The following is a 16,214-nucleotide window of genomic DNA, read 5'->3' as shown; positions in this document are numbered from 1 at the left end:
TTGAATATAACTCTTTGGATGCAGCCTTCCAGCTAATTCTTTATCTATCTAACTGCTCATTCTTCAAACCCATAGCCCTCCAATTCAGTGGCAAGAATATTGTGGGGGACTGTATTATCAAAGGCCTTACAGAAGTCCAGGTAGATGATATTAGTAGCTCTTCCCTTGTTCACTAATGCAGTCACTCCACAAGACAAAGCCACTAGATGGCACGATTTGCCCTTGGTGAAGCCACATTGGCTGTCTCTAATCACATCCTTGTCTTCCATGTGTTTTGATGTAATTTCCAGGAGGATTTATTCCATGATCTTACTACTGTACGTTTTCAAAAGGGATGCCACAGCAATTCTGTGTTTTTAAAGTTCTTTGTGCCCCGTGATCTCTAAAAGCAAATACTTAATGACATTCAAAAAAAAAAGGGGGGGGGGAGGGGAAATCTAGCTCTCAGAGCTGCAGTTCAACCTATGCAGTTTTTGCTGCCTTACCATTTCAGATTGTACTTCTAAATGACAGGAATAGAGAATCTCAGACAGAGAGCATCTTTCACCTTACAAAGTACACTATGATTCTGCATTTCAGAATAGTCCCTAACAGCCTGCATTAGCCACCTTTTAGACTGGGCATGGATGCTACATTTAACAGACTGTGGTAGCCTTTGTGGCCAAATTGCAATTTCTCTTCTAATGAGAAAAAGTGTTACCTCTGCTTGAATGATATTCCACGCATTTTTCAGTCCAACATTATTTTCTGAATTGTACAGCTTCATACCTTCCTTCAAATCCTTCTTTGCGCTCTCACTGACCTACATCATATAAATACAAAAAGTCAATACACTGCTATTTATAGGAAAGGACCAAATGGTACAGACTTGAATACAGAACACATCTCTCTTACATTTTCTCACCACAAACTTAACATGGATAAAAAACATCTCTCTTAGCTTCAAGACTCTCACAAGATCTCTTTCAGCAAAGACTTTCAGCACCTCCAAGGCCTAGTCTCTTCCTCAGATTGCAAAATCTTGGATTCATTTTCATGAGAATGGACACCAAACAGCTTTCCCTCTAGTTAGAATCCATCATATAATTATCTGAACCAAAATAACTGAAGAGTGATCAGCAGAAATATAACTTTGTAACATAGAGATGTTGGCAATACCCCACAGCAGCCTCTCCTGCCTCTAACCTGTGGTCTGCTTTAATTTGCTAATATCATAAAACAAGAGTCCCAATCTCCCAAACTTAACTTAGTCCCTTGCACAGGTTCAGGCAGTCTGTAATCAATGGCCAATATAAAATCAATTGCAAAAAGGCATTATCATTGTTCTGCTTGTGGGGACAGGCTTGCAGGATTTAAAATTTTCAAAAGTGTTCTTCTTGCTTCAGAGGAGGAAGTTGGAATGCTTAACAAGAGATCTGAGGGGTCCCATTTCTCATATAAATTTCAGTAAAATCCTAGATGCAGGTAGGAATGTACCTTAGCTCTGACAGCCAAATCCAATGAAGATCTGGAAAAAAGCTAAAAACCAACTTGCCGTTTTGCCAGCTCAGCTTGTCAACTCAGCAGTGAGCTGGCAACAGAGAAAGGATTAACCTATAGATCCTGGTGTAAAGTACTATTTTTAAAGATCTGTTTCATCTCTCTTTCAAATCCCATTCAAAATCAGAATCACAGAACCATAGAACCATAAAATGGTTTGGGTTGGAAGGGACCTATGACTAGTGCCAACCCCACTACAATGGGCAGGGCCACCTTCCACTAGAGAGAGTTACTCAAAGCCCCATCCAACCTGGCCTTAAATAGTTCCAGAGATGGGACATCCACAACTTCTCTGGGCAATCTGTTCCAGTACCTCACCGCCCTCATGAAGTTCACCCCAACTCCCAGGAAGTGGCAGATATCATACTGACAACATGGGAAGAGATACAATCTGGTAAGAGCTCAGTTTTAAAATGAGTCTGGATATGCTCGTAGCGTAAGGCTCTGTCCTGTGTTTAGTAGAGCCCTCTGATTCCCAAGGGTATTCCATTCTTATCTATCCGCCAAGCCAGTGAGCTGTACCTGCTCCTCTTAATCTTTACTAGATAGCAGGCTAACTTCTTACAAATGGGCTATATGAAAAGCTGTCTAATGATCCTCTCCCCAACCTTGTCAAACTCTCTGGGACAGCCCAGTCAAGTGATTCAGTTGGTGGCATCTGGAATCACCTGAGAATACCCCAAAGTGAAGAGCAAGGAAAACCCACATACCTTCATCTAACAAAAGCAAACTCAACCTGGTTTACCTGTTAGTACAGATAATTAATCTGTGGCATATTTGCTTACCTTGTCCATATAAACAAAGAACAAAATGAGTAGTATCAGCTCTGCCAGGAGAATTATCAGCAAAACGATGAAAAACTAGAACAAAGAAAAAGAGACTGTGTATACACACTTGCCAAATAGAGAGCTGGAAACAGAAGATTATTGGCCTTGTCATTCAAACCTCCCTCTACAAAAATATGCAAGCTTGATTTCAAACAGGTCAGACATATTAATACTATGTTGTCACTAAAGCTTCTGTACGTCTCACTATCAATGAGGAAGCTCACTGTGTAGTGATCTCTAATTTTTTTTCCCCTACTATCAGTTTTCTTGTTTCAGCAATGCACTTAGCCCAGTTTCTTTCCTTCATACAATCTACAAAACAGATGCTAAGCCCACTGCCACAGAGATCAATGTGATATGGCATAGCAGTGGTTCCCTATTAGGTGGGAACAGATCTGACTACCCATTTGTATACTCATTACTCAGCACTGCTCTCCAACTGTCTGTAGTTCAAATCTGTCTCTGCAGGGGGCAGAGAGAGATGAGCTCCAGCAGTTTCTAATTAATTTTCATGCGCAGTAGCAACCTTGTAGGTATTACTAGTATGACACATAGCCATAGCATCCCCATATAGGCACTGGGGGAGATGGAGTATGAGATGCAGCAAGCTCTCCAATCAGTAACTCATGGTAATCTGTATCAAAAGACTTCTGCAGAGCCTTGTAAGAATATAAACACACTCTTAAAAGAAGAACAAAAAGTTTCTGTTGGTGTTGTTCATGTGCATGAACAACATAGATACCATTATTATTCTATATTTCCTTTCCTAGCCGTATGACAAAAACAAGCAGCAGATAGGCAACAAGTGCACATTTCTTCTCCAGTTTAATTTTCTGAAGTGGTCTAGGGAACACTGCTCAGCTGTTCACCAGTACCATAAAAGGGAGATATTTACACAAGAAAAACTCATATGCTCCTTAATGTCATAGCACCTCTAACTGAAAACTGCAACTGAGTTGGAACCTGTCTGCTGTGGAAGCACTCCTCTCACGTTCTCCTCAGGGTGAAGAGGATCATGATGAAACCCCCTGGATTTATGCAAGAGGAGTGACCCACAGTGTTTGCTGAGAGGGGTTCCCAAACTCTGTGTTTCTGTGCTGGACAAAGGCTGCCAATTTTTTTTTATTTTTTATTTTTTACTGGTAATACCAAGCAGAGATGCTGACTTCAGGTCATATGCTTTCCACCAGCCTCTGACACAGGCCTTATCTAAAGTAAGGCAAAGTAGAAAATAGCCATGAGCAACTGTGAGTGGCATCCAAAAACAGCTGTGCTTAAGATTTTCCAGTCAATCCTTCTAAAAGACATTTCCAGAAGGGCTATCCAGTTGAACCCACAGTTCATGTTTAACCATTCAGAGGTAACTGATAGCAATTTGCCATGTTATCTAATACATAAGTTTACACAGTAACAAGGCTACATTTGCTAATGCACCAATATCACTGTGACCAAACCTGTGGAATGTCATATTGTAATCATACAGAAGCCTGAAGGTTAAGGAATATGTTACAGTGGTCCACAGGACTATTTGCACTGGTGAAAATGTTTTAAAATAAAATAATGGCAAAACAACAGTAACTGGTCTTAGTGAAAAAGAAATATCAATGTCTTACACTCAGGAGTAGGCACTTGTTTTCCTTGATAGCACCCAGGCAGCCCAGAAAGCCGGTCACCATGATGACTGTGCCAAAGGCAATGACTAGGTTGGCAGCTGAAAGAGATGGAAAGCTAGGAGAAAATGTGGCAAAGTTTCCTTGTGACACTGACAGCCAGATGCCCACGCCCAGGAGCCCACAGCCACATAACTGCAAAGAGATAAACAAAAGAAAGATTTCACCGTTAAAATAAATGGCACTGACTCCTTCACCCACTCTCCAAAAGGAAGGAATTTCTCAAGTAATTTCCCAGGTAACTGCTCTGCAGTAATGCTCTCACTGGCTTGGTACTGAAACAACATGAAACTAAATGTTTTTACCTAGATTTGGTCATGTAACTTATACTGATAAATTTGTTCAAAAGCCACTGGATGGCAGAACCCTATTTTTAAAGATTCAGCACATGGAACCAGGGCTAACAATTTATCTCCCAGCAACACAGCCCAATACAATTTTTCTGTAGGAAGGAAAAAACATTACTTGAAAGAATGCCTCATCACACATATTTGCGCAGTCATCCACAACCTCTCAGAATACCAGCCCCATAGTTCCTCATCCTAGGACAGGCAAGGAAGTCAGGGAGATAAATATAATCAACATCATTTCAATAAATATTTGTCATAACTTTCCATTGGCCAGTCCCAGTAGCCTGATTGTGTTTTAGGATTAGTTCTTACAGCTTTCCTGTTGTTTGACACTGCTCTTTCCTCCTGCAATTCTAAAGTTCTGCTGAAGACAACCATGGAATAACTCCTTTCAAACTGCTGTAGTTATTGGGTCAATAGGCCAAACTACACAATGTGATTACAGTTCCCTTTAGAGATTTTTCACTATGAATGTTAGTACATTATTCAGTTGTACCCCAGTGTGTGCACTGACTACATTCTCACTATGACTGATTTCACAGACCCACTGGGCAAGCTAAGGCAAGTTCGCCATTTCACAGACTTTTAACTTCCCAAAGTAAGATTTGTCCATACCAAAATTACATTGAAAGTTCAGATTACATAATAAAATCAGTTGATGGTGGCAATATTAAACACCAAGGCTCATCCATGCAAACAGGATGATCTACAACGACAGAAGAGAGTAAGTAGTCAGGAAGATTTGCGAGTTGTTGAAAGATCCTAAAAACTTCCACGAGGCATCCCTTTCCAAACAGTGCTAACATACTCTTAGCGTACGTCACATCTTATTTTTTTTCTCCAGAGGAACTCCTCAGTTTTTGTGCTTTCTTCTCTGTACTCTTGATGCTAAGATTTATCATTTGACCTTAGATCCCAGACCAAATTATCATTCATGCTCTTTAAAAATATCCCAAATAATTTCCCTGTCTTGGGACTGAATTGCATATAGCCATACCACCCCAAGCTTGCAAAAAATCTAGCAGTAAAATAGCTTTCTCTGACACTTTATTCTCTACCAATCTCATTTCTGATACAAGGTGATCACTGTGAAAATGGTCTCACAGCTATTTATTCTCACTTTATTCTCTACCTCTTTCCCTCTGGTACAAATGAATCCTGGACGATGAAAGAAGCAAAAATATTTTAAGTCATTTTATTAATTCCTTTTCACTTTTTCTATCTCACCAGACACAGCAGTCCCTAATCTTGTTTCAGTGCATGCTGACTGAAGTTTTATAAGGTATTAACTTGATTGTCCAGAAAGACTATCAAGGGATTTTTCAAAATATTACAATGCATTAACTGCTCTGTTGAGACCACAATATACTCTATTAAGCAAATGAGTTAAAGGAGGAAGGGGAAGATTCAAAGCTCAGCAATTCATTTACTCAGAGGGGCTCAGATTTTGCCTTTGCAGTTTTCTTACATGAGTTACAGAAAGAAAATGGAAATAAAGGAAGTTCAAAAGAGAAAAAAGAGAAAAAAAAAGTAAAGAAAAAAAAAGAAAAAGAAAAATACCTAATATTTGGTAATATACAGAGAATAGTTGGACTAACACCTTCTGTTGCTATTGGTACAGGCTTGGGAATGTCATGCTCCTATGTCTGAAGAGTAACATGTCACTCCTGGAGCTGTAAATCCAGTTCTTCCCAGAGAAAAGTAGTATCTGCACAGCTTCTGATGACCTGATAAAGGCCATTTCTGAAATTGCTCTGAATGCCTTGAAGGGGAACATTCCATTAACACTTCACCAGATACACATACTGAAAAAGGGCCATATGTCGATTAAAAGCCTGAGTAGCAAAAACGTGTCCTTCAAATGAAAGAAGTGTCTGGTGAAGCAAACAAGTAGGTTTATTAGTTTTCCAAGTTTTGTTCTTCTACTTATCACAAGGTTTTTGGCAAAGCAATGATGGAATATGTGGAGAAAATGTATCTGGTGCCTGCAGATCAGCTGGAACAGTTAAGGGTACTACTATCATCCCAGGAAGACAAGAGGGCTGACACCATCCACTCTGGATGCTAGTATGAGGGATGTTCTCCAGAAAGTAGGCTTAATGGCTAACAAGAAAGCTAAGGTTTATACAGCTGTTTTTCAAAAGTACTTGGCCTATGTGAAGCAGAGCAATCAGGAAAGGGGGAAAATAACTCTTTTTTTTTTTTTTTTTTTTTCTGGAAGAAAACAAGACAGAAGTGGGAAAACCTCTGCACACTCCTGAGGACCCCAGTCTTGCAGTTCAGGAAGTGCTGGAAAATGTGCAACCCTGGTATTGCAAGAACGCACATGTGCTCCTAGGTAAACTATGGCAACATAAACATATCTCTTCTTGGGACAACCAGGGAAGTTTTGCATACAAAGGAGATGTTATCAAGGAGTCCAGCTTACTTGTTTGGGTTGGATATGTCCTCTAGATTTGTTCACCTTTTAAGCCTGAGAGCATCTAAAGGTTAGAATGCCTTAGCTGTGGTGAATGAGCCATTTTCTTTCATGAGTCATACAGATATCTTGGAACAACTAAAAGTGACTGAGAAGGACCAAGATGCACCACACACACAACCTAAAAAGAGAGATATCTCCTAAAGCCCAGTGGTTCACCCTGTGTAGTTTACTGCTAAAAAGAAAATATTCATAAAATCTTAAACCTTTGCTGTCTATGGTGTCCATTTAAAGAAATATGTTGGATTGGGATGGGGTTAAAGAACACACATATCCTTGTGGTTGGGTTGTAAGTTTTATTTAAAGCATATATTTATGAAAAAAGTTTCAAAAGATGTAGGTCTGGGTGTTCTGAAACATTTTCTGTTGTATGGAAAGCTTCATATTTGTATTTTATAAAACACATACTATCTGGTCATTTTGTACTATATCACTAGCATACAGTTTAAAAACCTTTACAAGGTCTGATGTACTTGTAGGTAAACCTGCAGGGGAGGCCGGCCCTGCCTGCCTATCAGAACAGACTACATGACTGGAAGAGGGGAGCGACTGCCATGCCAAATGGCTGCTGAGGCTGCTGGGAGAGGGCACGGGGACTTTGCCAGAAGCTGGGGCAGTTGCCACTGGCTAACTTGTGAATCAGTGGTACCTATACTACTCAATCTCTGAAGAGATGAAAGTCTTCAGTCCTGTCTGTGGTCCTGCTTTTTGCCCTGCTCCCTCATCATGGGATCCTGAACTCCACAAAGTTATCCCTAACCAGTTCTTCCTTGTTTATAAGCAACATGTCCAAAAGAGTACCTTTGCTTGTTGACTGCTCAATTACCCGTGTCTCTTTTCAGAAATCTCTTAGATTGCTTGTGCGCTGCTGTGTTGTCCTTCTCCTTTGAGAGACACACACAGAGGTATGCCGATTCCTCATAAAGGGCAAAAGAGCTTTCCCCATAAGGCTACTAAAGCTAATAGATTTGTTGTGCTCATTATAAATGGTATGGCTGATGGATTTTTCACAAATTAGGAAGCACACAGCAGATGAGGAAATTATAACATCATAGAAGTGTTGCTTAAAAGGAATCTGTTGAAGTCATACTGAAGTGGTGGTAGCTGTACTACTGACCTGCTTGTAAGACTCCAATGGGATACAGCCCTGAAGAGAAGAGAGTTCCAAGAGAACTGCTGATATTCAAGGATTGCCTTCTTCATGCTTAAGAATGGTCCAGAGCAACAAGCAAGAAACTGAGCAAAGGCTACAGAAAGCCCACACAAATGAACAAGAAACTCCTGACTAAAATCAGTCATAAAAGGGAAGTGTACAAGAGGTGGAAGGAGGGACAGGTGAGACAGAAGGTATAAAGAGATACTGTCCAGTCACGCAGGAAAGACACTAGAAAAGCCAAAGCCTATCTAGAGTTGAATCTGGCAAGGGATGTCAAGGACAACAAGAAAGGATTCTCCAATAACATGAAGAACAAAAGGGTGGATTAAGGAAATTTACACTTGTAAATGTGACAGGGGCACTGATACCAAAGGACACTAAAAATGCCAGGGTGCTTGATGGTTTCTTTGCTTCAGTCTTCACTGTTAAAAGCCGGCTCTTGAGGCCAGAGTGAAAAGTCTCAAGAAGGATCGGGCGAGGGAGAAATTTTAACAAATTAGACATACATAACTCCACAGGGCCTGACAGGATCACCCAGAAGTGCTAAGTGACATAGCTGATGTAATTGCAAGGTCACTCTTGATTACTTTTAATATGTCATGGCAGATGAGAGAGGTTACTGAAAAGACTATGAAAAACCAAATCTCTCTCCTATCCAAGAGGGAAGAACCAGGGAACACACTGGCCAGTCACACCTCTACCCTGGGAAGGTGATGGAGCAACTAAGCTTGGAGCCCCTTTCAAAACACATGAAGGACAAGAAGGTGGTTGTAATTAGTCCACATGAATTTACTAAGGGGAAATCATGCCCAAGTAGAATGTGCCATTATTAAACGTGTCCTTGATAATAGATATGACAACGATAGTTCTTTAAGAACACAATAACAAAGCTTTTTACATATTCCTTGTATTAAACCATTTTATTCTCAATAGTAAGCAAAGGGCTAGTAGCAGAACAAGACTCTAAGCAGTTCATCATAATGAATGAAAATCCATCAGCCTAACAACATCGTTCTCAGCATCAAGCCCTGTTTCCTAAAACCATGTAACCGTAAGGATACCTTTCTGTAATGTAGAGTTTGGGGATTAGGCTCAGTCTCTTTAAATCATGCAAATGAGACTATCTATGCAGACTTGAAATTGAAACCAGGAAGCAAATTGCAATGTTCTCTGTTACTGCACAACTTCTTGAAGATGCCCAAAGAGAAATGTAACAGACAAGACAAAAAAATCCTTCTTTATTCCAATGGGAGTAAAGCAAAGGGAGACATGATCTATTGAGTTCCCCCAGTGTTGTAGCTTTAAAGCAGCTGCATTAAAGCCTTCTAAAAACATATCTGTATGGTTGTTTAAAACTATAGGCCAAATTTAGATACTATCTATTTGCACAAATGCAAGGGAATGTGTCTGTGGTACTTTCTTCTGAGTTGGATGTCCCCACCTGTTTATTCATGGGCACTTTCTGCACCACAACCTTGTGGTCAGTTCACTGTCAGACATACATTTATATGTACACCATTCACTGGCATGACTTCAAGAAATCTAGGCAGCTGTATTCATTATGTGTTATTAGTCTACCTATTTCTTCCCAAGACAATCTTCCTGAAGCCTGTTTATCCTCTCATGTGCTTTAATACCAAAATAAAAGTAGTAGTTACAAAAAATAAACAAAACAAAACAAACCACCCAAAACCCAAATCAAGCAAACAGATGTTTCAAGAACTTATAGGGACAACAGTCAGCAACACTCATACAAATTTGCCTAGAAAGTACTGAGGAATTTTCAAGCCCTAAAGAAGTTAACATGATTTAAGATGCTCTCCTGAAGATGTACTACAGGGCACAAGAAAGTGTTCAAACACTGAGAGATCTCCATCAGCACATAAGATGCCAACAGGTGCTTAAACTACATTTTGCAAATCCACTTGTAACCTTTGCTTTCAGCAGTTGGAGGTACTTCTGAGACAAGATGCAAGGAATCAGTGTGAAGAAATGCCTACAGGAGTGGTTTGTGAAGCAGTCACAGTATCTGTGTAAGTCATGTACTAAGTTGGACCACTATGAGCTTTTTTCTCTTGGTCAGTTAGTATGCTAAAGCAATACAAAACTATAGGAAACTCACTCTCCCTTCTGATTCATGACATCTTCTGGCACCACTAATAACTGACTAAGGAGTAAAAATAAGTAAAACTGGAAGTCAGCATGTCTTCTGGTCCCCAATGAACTTGTATTTTTTAAGCTTTTAGTAAAATCAGCATGTCAATACTAAAATATAAGAGGCAATGGGAATGAAGGCAGGAAAAAAAAGGAGTTGTTTACCCTGAGCATTATCTGTTCTTCTTGGTATTAAACTACGATTTTGTGTTAAAAAAGTGATGATAATAAAAGGTGAATAGCTTTGCTCAACATTCATTGGGAACAAGATAAGCAGGAACTATATTAGATATACAAAAGAAGAAATCTGACTAGTTCAGTACAGATTTAATTTTTCTTTAGTAGTATTCAAAGCTTATCCTCTCTCTCTTCAGTAGTATGTTCTATTTTTAATCTTCTGCCTGGCAAATAACATCACCCAAATGAACTGGGAACGCCTCTGAAATATTCTTAAGTACTCTGGCAAGAGATCTTCAATTAAAAATATGTTACATGTTATCCATCCATTGCCTGGATCATCTCTATCTTGTTATTTTCACAGATTTAAAAAAGCAGAGGCAAATTAAACCTTCCACCTCTAGCCTGCTGGCAATATTACAAGGCTGAACCAAATTTCCCTTCAGAGAGCCTGCTAACAAGAACTGACATTAGAAAGGGAGCAAATAAATAAGAGGGGGTAGGAGGGCAGCCATATGCTACAGTGAGAAGAGTTATATCCATCAAAGTAGACAGATGACTTGTCAGTGAACTGAATCTCACTTTTCTGTCCACAGATCTGTGTTGGGAAAATGAAAGACAGGCAATCACACCAGCTCAGGAAGAAACGTGAAAATTCAGTACAAAGAATCAGCCAATTCCAGGTAGATAAATACCTTTGCTATCTCAAAACTAATAAATGACAGTGGCATTAGACTGCTTAAATACAGATTCATGCTACAAACTGTCTTCCAGTTCTTCATTCCTTCCAAGAAAAAACAGCAGAAAAGCCTTTCATTGTCTCGTCTGAAAGGAGGCTGAAGACTACTTGTTATGGAATTAAGAAGAAAAGGAAATGCTCCAATTTTACGTAGAATGCTCTAAAAATATGTGCCTGCAAAACCCACTACAACAACAAGGAACCAGCAGAGAAACAGATGCCAGTATGGCTTAGTTAAGGCACTACTGAGGCCAGGTCTGATCTGCTCAGTGTTGAGCAACTTCCATGATCCAGCTACCATCAGAGAAAATGAAAAAGCACACATATTCCTATTGTATCTGGTTTTATATGGTATGTATTAGTATGCCTGGAACTTTCATTCGTAGAGCCTTTGTAAGAAACAAAGTATCAGCAAACATCAACATTAAAACATTTCGGAAATAACTCATCCAAGAACTGTGTTACTGGACTTTTTCAAATACCACGGTCCCCTCACATTGACATAGACAGAACTGAAGTAAAGAAGAGTATAACAAAAAGGATGAGAAAGACATGGGGCTGCTTCATCACCATTACACAACTTTTTTTCATATACCATGACAAAACAATCTTTGTATCAGAAAAGCTAGACAAGGAATCACTGTTCCCAGATAAGAGATGCAATGTTATTTTGGAATCTGAAATACTGGAACAAGAAACTGGAACAAGAGAATGCCTAGCCACCTAACTCTAAATCTCAGCAAAGATTAACAGGTCTTGCAATTACTTTACACTAACATGCAAGTATTCGTGACGTGTATATATTTAGTATTCAAACAGGCACTGCCAATAAATCAGAGACAGCAGAGTTTGTGATGAAGTAATTTCAGAAGAACAGAAAGAGGTGAACCTAAAAGGGGCAGCCCCAGAAAACGTGAGAGAAAGCTAATAGAACAGGAACACAAACAAGGACATATGGCAAGTGGAAGCTCATGTATCTCTCTTTTCCACATGCCAGACTAAAGAGGAATTGGGTCAGCAAAGAAAAATCCAGGACCTTAAGGATTCATAACTGTAAAATAACTTTGAATACTATCACAAGTGGAGAGAGACTGTTTATCAGGGAGTGAAGTGATAGGACAAGGGGTAATGGATTTAAACAAAAAGAAGTTAGATTTAGATTAGATATAAGTAAGAAATTTACTATGAGGAACAAGTTGCCTAGAGAAGCTGTGGATGCCCCATCCCTGAAAGCGTTCAAAGCCTGACCAGATGGAGCTATGGGCAACCTGGTCAGGTCTAGTGGAAGTTGTCCTGCCTGCTGCAAGGGGGTTGGAATTAGATGATCTTTAAGGTCCCTTCCAACCCAAACTATTTTATGGCTCTATAAAGATTTTTTTTATGATTCTATAAAGAATATTTTATGATTTTATAAAAAACATTTTATGATTCTATTCAACTGCCTCCTAGGCTGCATCAAGAGGTGTGACCAGCAGGCCGAGGGAGGTGATTGTCCCCCTCTGCTCTGTCCTTGTGAGGCCCCACCTGGAGGACTGCATCCAGGCTTGGGGCCCCCAGCACAAGAAAGATGTGGACCTGTTAGAGCGAGTCCAGAGGAGGTCTACAAAGACAATCAGAGGGCTGGTGCACCTCTCCTATGAAGAAAGGCTGAGAGAGCTGGGGATGTTCAGCCTTGAGAAGGCTCCAGGGAGACCTCATTGTGATCTTTCGATACTTGAAAGGGTTCTTATAAAAAAGATGGAGAGGGACTCTTTATCCATGACCAATGGATAAAATACTTCAGGTGGTAGGCATGCTGGGTTTTCTGTACCTTTAACAATCTGACCAAATCTGGTGTGAAGGAGATAAAAGTGCTTCCCCATGGAGTCCAATGACACTTTCGTTTTTCCAAAGAGAAATGCAACAGATATGAATGCACAAGTAAACACTAGACTCCAACAGGAATTTAGATTCTCAGAAAACCTTAAATAAAAATACCTTGCTAGGCAATCTGCAGGTAAAGGTGCTGGTCTGTAACACAAAGAATTGTTGGCTTCCTGCAAGTTTTTGGTGGATTTCCCATGTATTTCCAATTTTGTGGCTTTGGCTCCAGTGTTTGGCAAATGCAAAATATTTGCCAAAATGCTCCTGTATTGACAACATTACATTTGAACATACTGGCAAATATATCAAAACTGCAATAGTCACAGCTGGGAAGTACTGTGACTACAGAAGACAGTTCCATTCCAATGTAGATTTCTGACAGATTTCTTTGTATCCACTTCTTCAGAGATTACAACAGTTACGGAGCTTTTACATCAGTCATACTGATCTTTTATTTTTCAAGTGTCTTTTGTTTTGGAATTCAAATAAAATTCAACCATCAGCTGGGAATGTGATTGCTGAATGAGTAGCAGTATCATAAAACAATTTGCCATAACTCTTCTTTGACAAGAGTTTTAAACCCTTCTGAATGTTTTCTTGTTACCAGAAAGGGCAACAAATAAAATAAATAGTGGCAACTATGTTGAGTGAAATATACCCTCAACAACTCATACTCTCTTGACCTTGCACTTGCCTTTGTACTCAAATTGATTATTCATTACTTTGTGCTTTTACCTAAAAACAATTTCATAATACAACTGCAATTAAGATGTCCTTTCATTAGTCAATGAAGATAACAAAGAGCACAATTCATCATAAAATATTCTGGAAAAACAATTAAAAAAAAAAAAAAAAAAAAAAAAATTATCCACACGCTTTTGGACACAGCATCATGAAGCATGGTCCTGCATCTGGGTTGGGGCAATCTCAAGCACAAATATAGGCAGAGCAGAGAATGGATTAGCAGCAGCCCTGAGAAGGACTTGTGGATGTTGGTTGATGAGAAGCTCAACATGAGACAGCAATGTATGCTTGCAGTCCGGAAAGCCAATCATATCTTGGGCTGCATCAAAAGAAATGTGACCAGAAGGTCGAGGAAGGTGATTCTCCGCCTCTTCTCCATTCCTGTGAGACCCCATCTGGAGTACTGCATTCAGCTCTGGGGCCCCCAACATAAGGACACGGACCTGTTAAAGAGAGGGTAGACGAAGGCCACAAGGATGATCAGAGGGCAGGAGTAGCTCTCATCTGAAGAGAGATGGTCTTTTTTAGCCTGGAGAAGAGGAGGCTCTCAGGAGACCTTATAGAAGCTTTCTAGGACCTAAAGAGAAACTACAGGAAAGATGTGAGAGACTCTTTATTAAGGGAGTGTAGTGATAGGACAAAGGGTAATGGCTTTAAACTAAAAGAGGGTGTAGATTTAGATCAGATATTAGGAAGAAATTATTTATCGTGAGGGTGATAAGACACTGGAACAGGTTTCCTGGAAACGCTGTAGATGCCTCATCCCTGGAAGTTTCCAGGGCAGGTTGGATGGGGCCTTGGGCAACCTGATCTAGTATGAGGGGTTGGAACTAGATGATTGTTAAGGTCCTTTCCAACCCAAGCCATTCTGTGATTCTATGATGCTGTGATTTCCTGATCTCTTATTTCTGACACTGACAGTGTCCACGTGAAAGTGTCCTCGGGCCCCTCGCTACTAGAAGGACATGGAGGTGCTTGAGCGAGCCCAGAGAAGGGCTACGAAGCTGGTGAGGGGCCTGGAGAACAAGTCTTAGGAGGAGCGGCTGAGGGAGCTGGGCTTGTTCAGCCTGGAGAAAAGGAGGCTCAGGGGTGACCTTATCGCTCTCTACAGGTACCTCAAGGGAGGCTGTAGGGAGGTGGGGCTTGGTCTGTTCTCCCACGTGCCTGGTGACAGGACGAGGGGGAATGGGCTTAAGTTGCGCCAGGGGAGTTTTAGGTTGGATGTTAGGAAGAACTTCTTTATCGAAAGGGTTGTTAGACATTGGAACGGGCTGCCCAGGGAAGTGGTGGAGTCACCATCCCTGGAGGTCTTTAAAAGATGTTTAGATGTAGAGCTTAGGGATATGGTTTAGTGGGGACTGTTAGTGTTAGGTCAGAGGTTGGACTTGATGATCTTGAGGTCTCTTCCAACCTAGAAATTCTGTGATTCTGTGATTTTGTGAAAGCAAAAATGTACCAAATACTGGAAACCAAAGGTAAAATACAAAGCCCTATGAGAACTCCAACCTCAGTTATGCATGTTATCTTTATAGCTGTTAACTGTTTCCTCAGCCTGATCTGACAAAAAGCAAGTACATTCTGCAGCAGTTAACTAACATTTTCACCTCTCACAGATTAGCAGCTCATATTACCCTGCATTTAAAAGGAAGTGCAACCTTTTGCAAGAAGCACAGCTCTCCATTGACCACCTGCTTTAGAAGCATGGTGAATGGGGAACAGAGTGATTAGCAGTTTGCATGAATCTATATGCTAAGGATCAAATAAAAAGAAGAGCAGTGAACAAAATATGTTAAAAAGACTCACAGATCTGCACTCTAGACACAACATCTAGTTTTGCTTACTCTGAATATGAAACCATGAACTGTACACAGATGGCAACAGTGAAAGCTGGACAGAGATCTCACCACTGTCCCCAGATGTGGTAAAGAAGCACTTTGCTGTTTTTACTGGGATCCCTTTGAAGCCACCTCTGTTCTCAAAAACAGCTTTTCTAATGGGGCAAGGTCAATGCAAACTGATTTAAATCACAGCTATTTAAACCACCAACTTCATGATTTTCACCAGTCATCAACTTCATAATTTAAATCAAAAGCTGGATTTAAACTCTGTTTAACTTTTGTATTCTTCAGTCAGCCTTCTTCAGTAGTTATTTAATGAATCTTTTTGTCAACAAGAAGAGAATCTTTGTTTGTATTCTTAGTCAAACTCTTTTTATTGCTACTATGTTAGGAAGCAGTGAATGATACATATTTTATTTTAATATATACACATTTTTCTTTCATGGTAACTGCATAAACTAATATGTCATTGTCTTCACATGTTCAAAGAGAGAGAGTTTGCTTTTTCAGCTTCCAGTTTTTCAGTACTGAATGAACTTGACATTGAAAATAACTAAACAAGGAATCTGAAATAAAAGCTATTGATGTCAAAAATTGGTTTTGGCCTTCAATAAGCTTTATTTCCAGCTGTTAAAACCTCTACCTGTTTTTTTTTTTTTTTTTTTTTTTTTTTTTTTT

The 16,214-nt window shown here is 39.9% G+C and overlaps 1 protein-coding gene across 3 annotated transcripts in view; it reads right to left on the bottom strand.

Moving 5' to 3' along the window:
- TSPAN9 (tetraspanin 9) overlaps window positions 1–16,214 on the bottom strand; it is a 182,766-nt gene that overhangs the window by 6,300 nt on the left and 160,252 nt on the right. For all 3 annotated transcript variants that reach the window (XM_035313333.1, XM_035313340.1, XM_035313325.1), the window contains 3 exons: window positions 3,980–4,171; window positions 2,325–2,399; window positions 701–802 (listed from right to left, as the gene is read on the bottom strand). In XM_035313333.1, coding sequence (XP_035169224.1) covers window positions 701–802; window positions 2,325–2,399; window positions 3,980–4,171 — 369 coding nt within the window. The remainder of the gene's footprint in view (window positions 1–700; window positions 803–2,324; window positions 2,400–3,979; window positions 4,172–16,214) is intronic.

The sequence above is a fragment of the Oxyura jamaicensis genome, chromosome 1 (genome assembly GCF_011077185.1).
Source record: "Oxyura jamaicensis isolate SHBP4307 breed ruddy duck chromosome 1, BPBGC_Ojam_1.0, whole genome shotgun sequence".
Classification (NCBI taxonomy): domain Eukaryota; kingdom Metazoa; phylum Chordata; class Aves; order Anseriformes; family Anatidae; genus Oxyura; species Oxyura jamaicensis.
The sequence above is the reverse complement of the archived record's forward strand: the minus strand, read 5'-3'. Positions and strand labels throughout refer to the sequence as shown.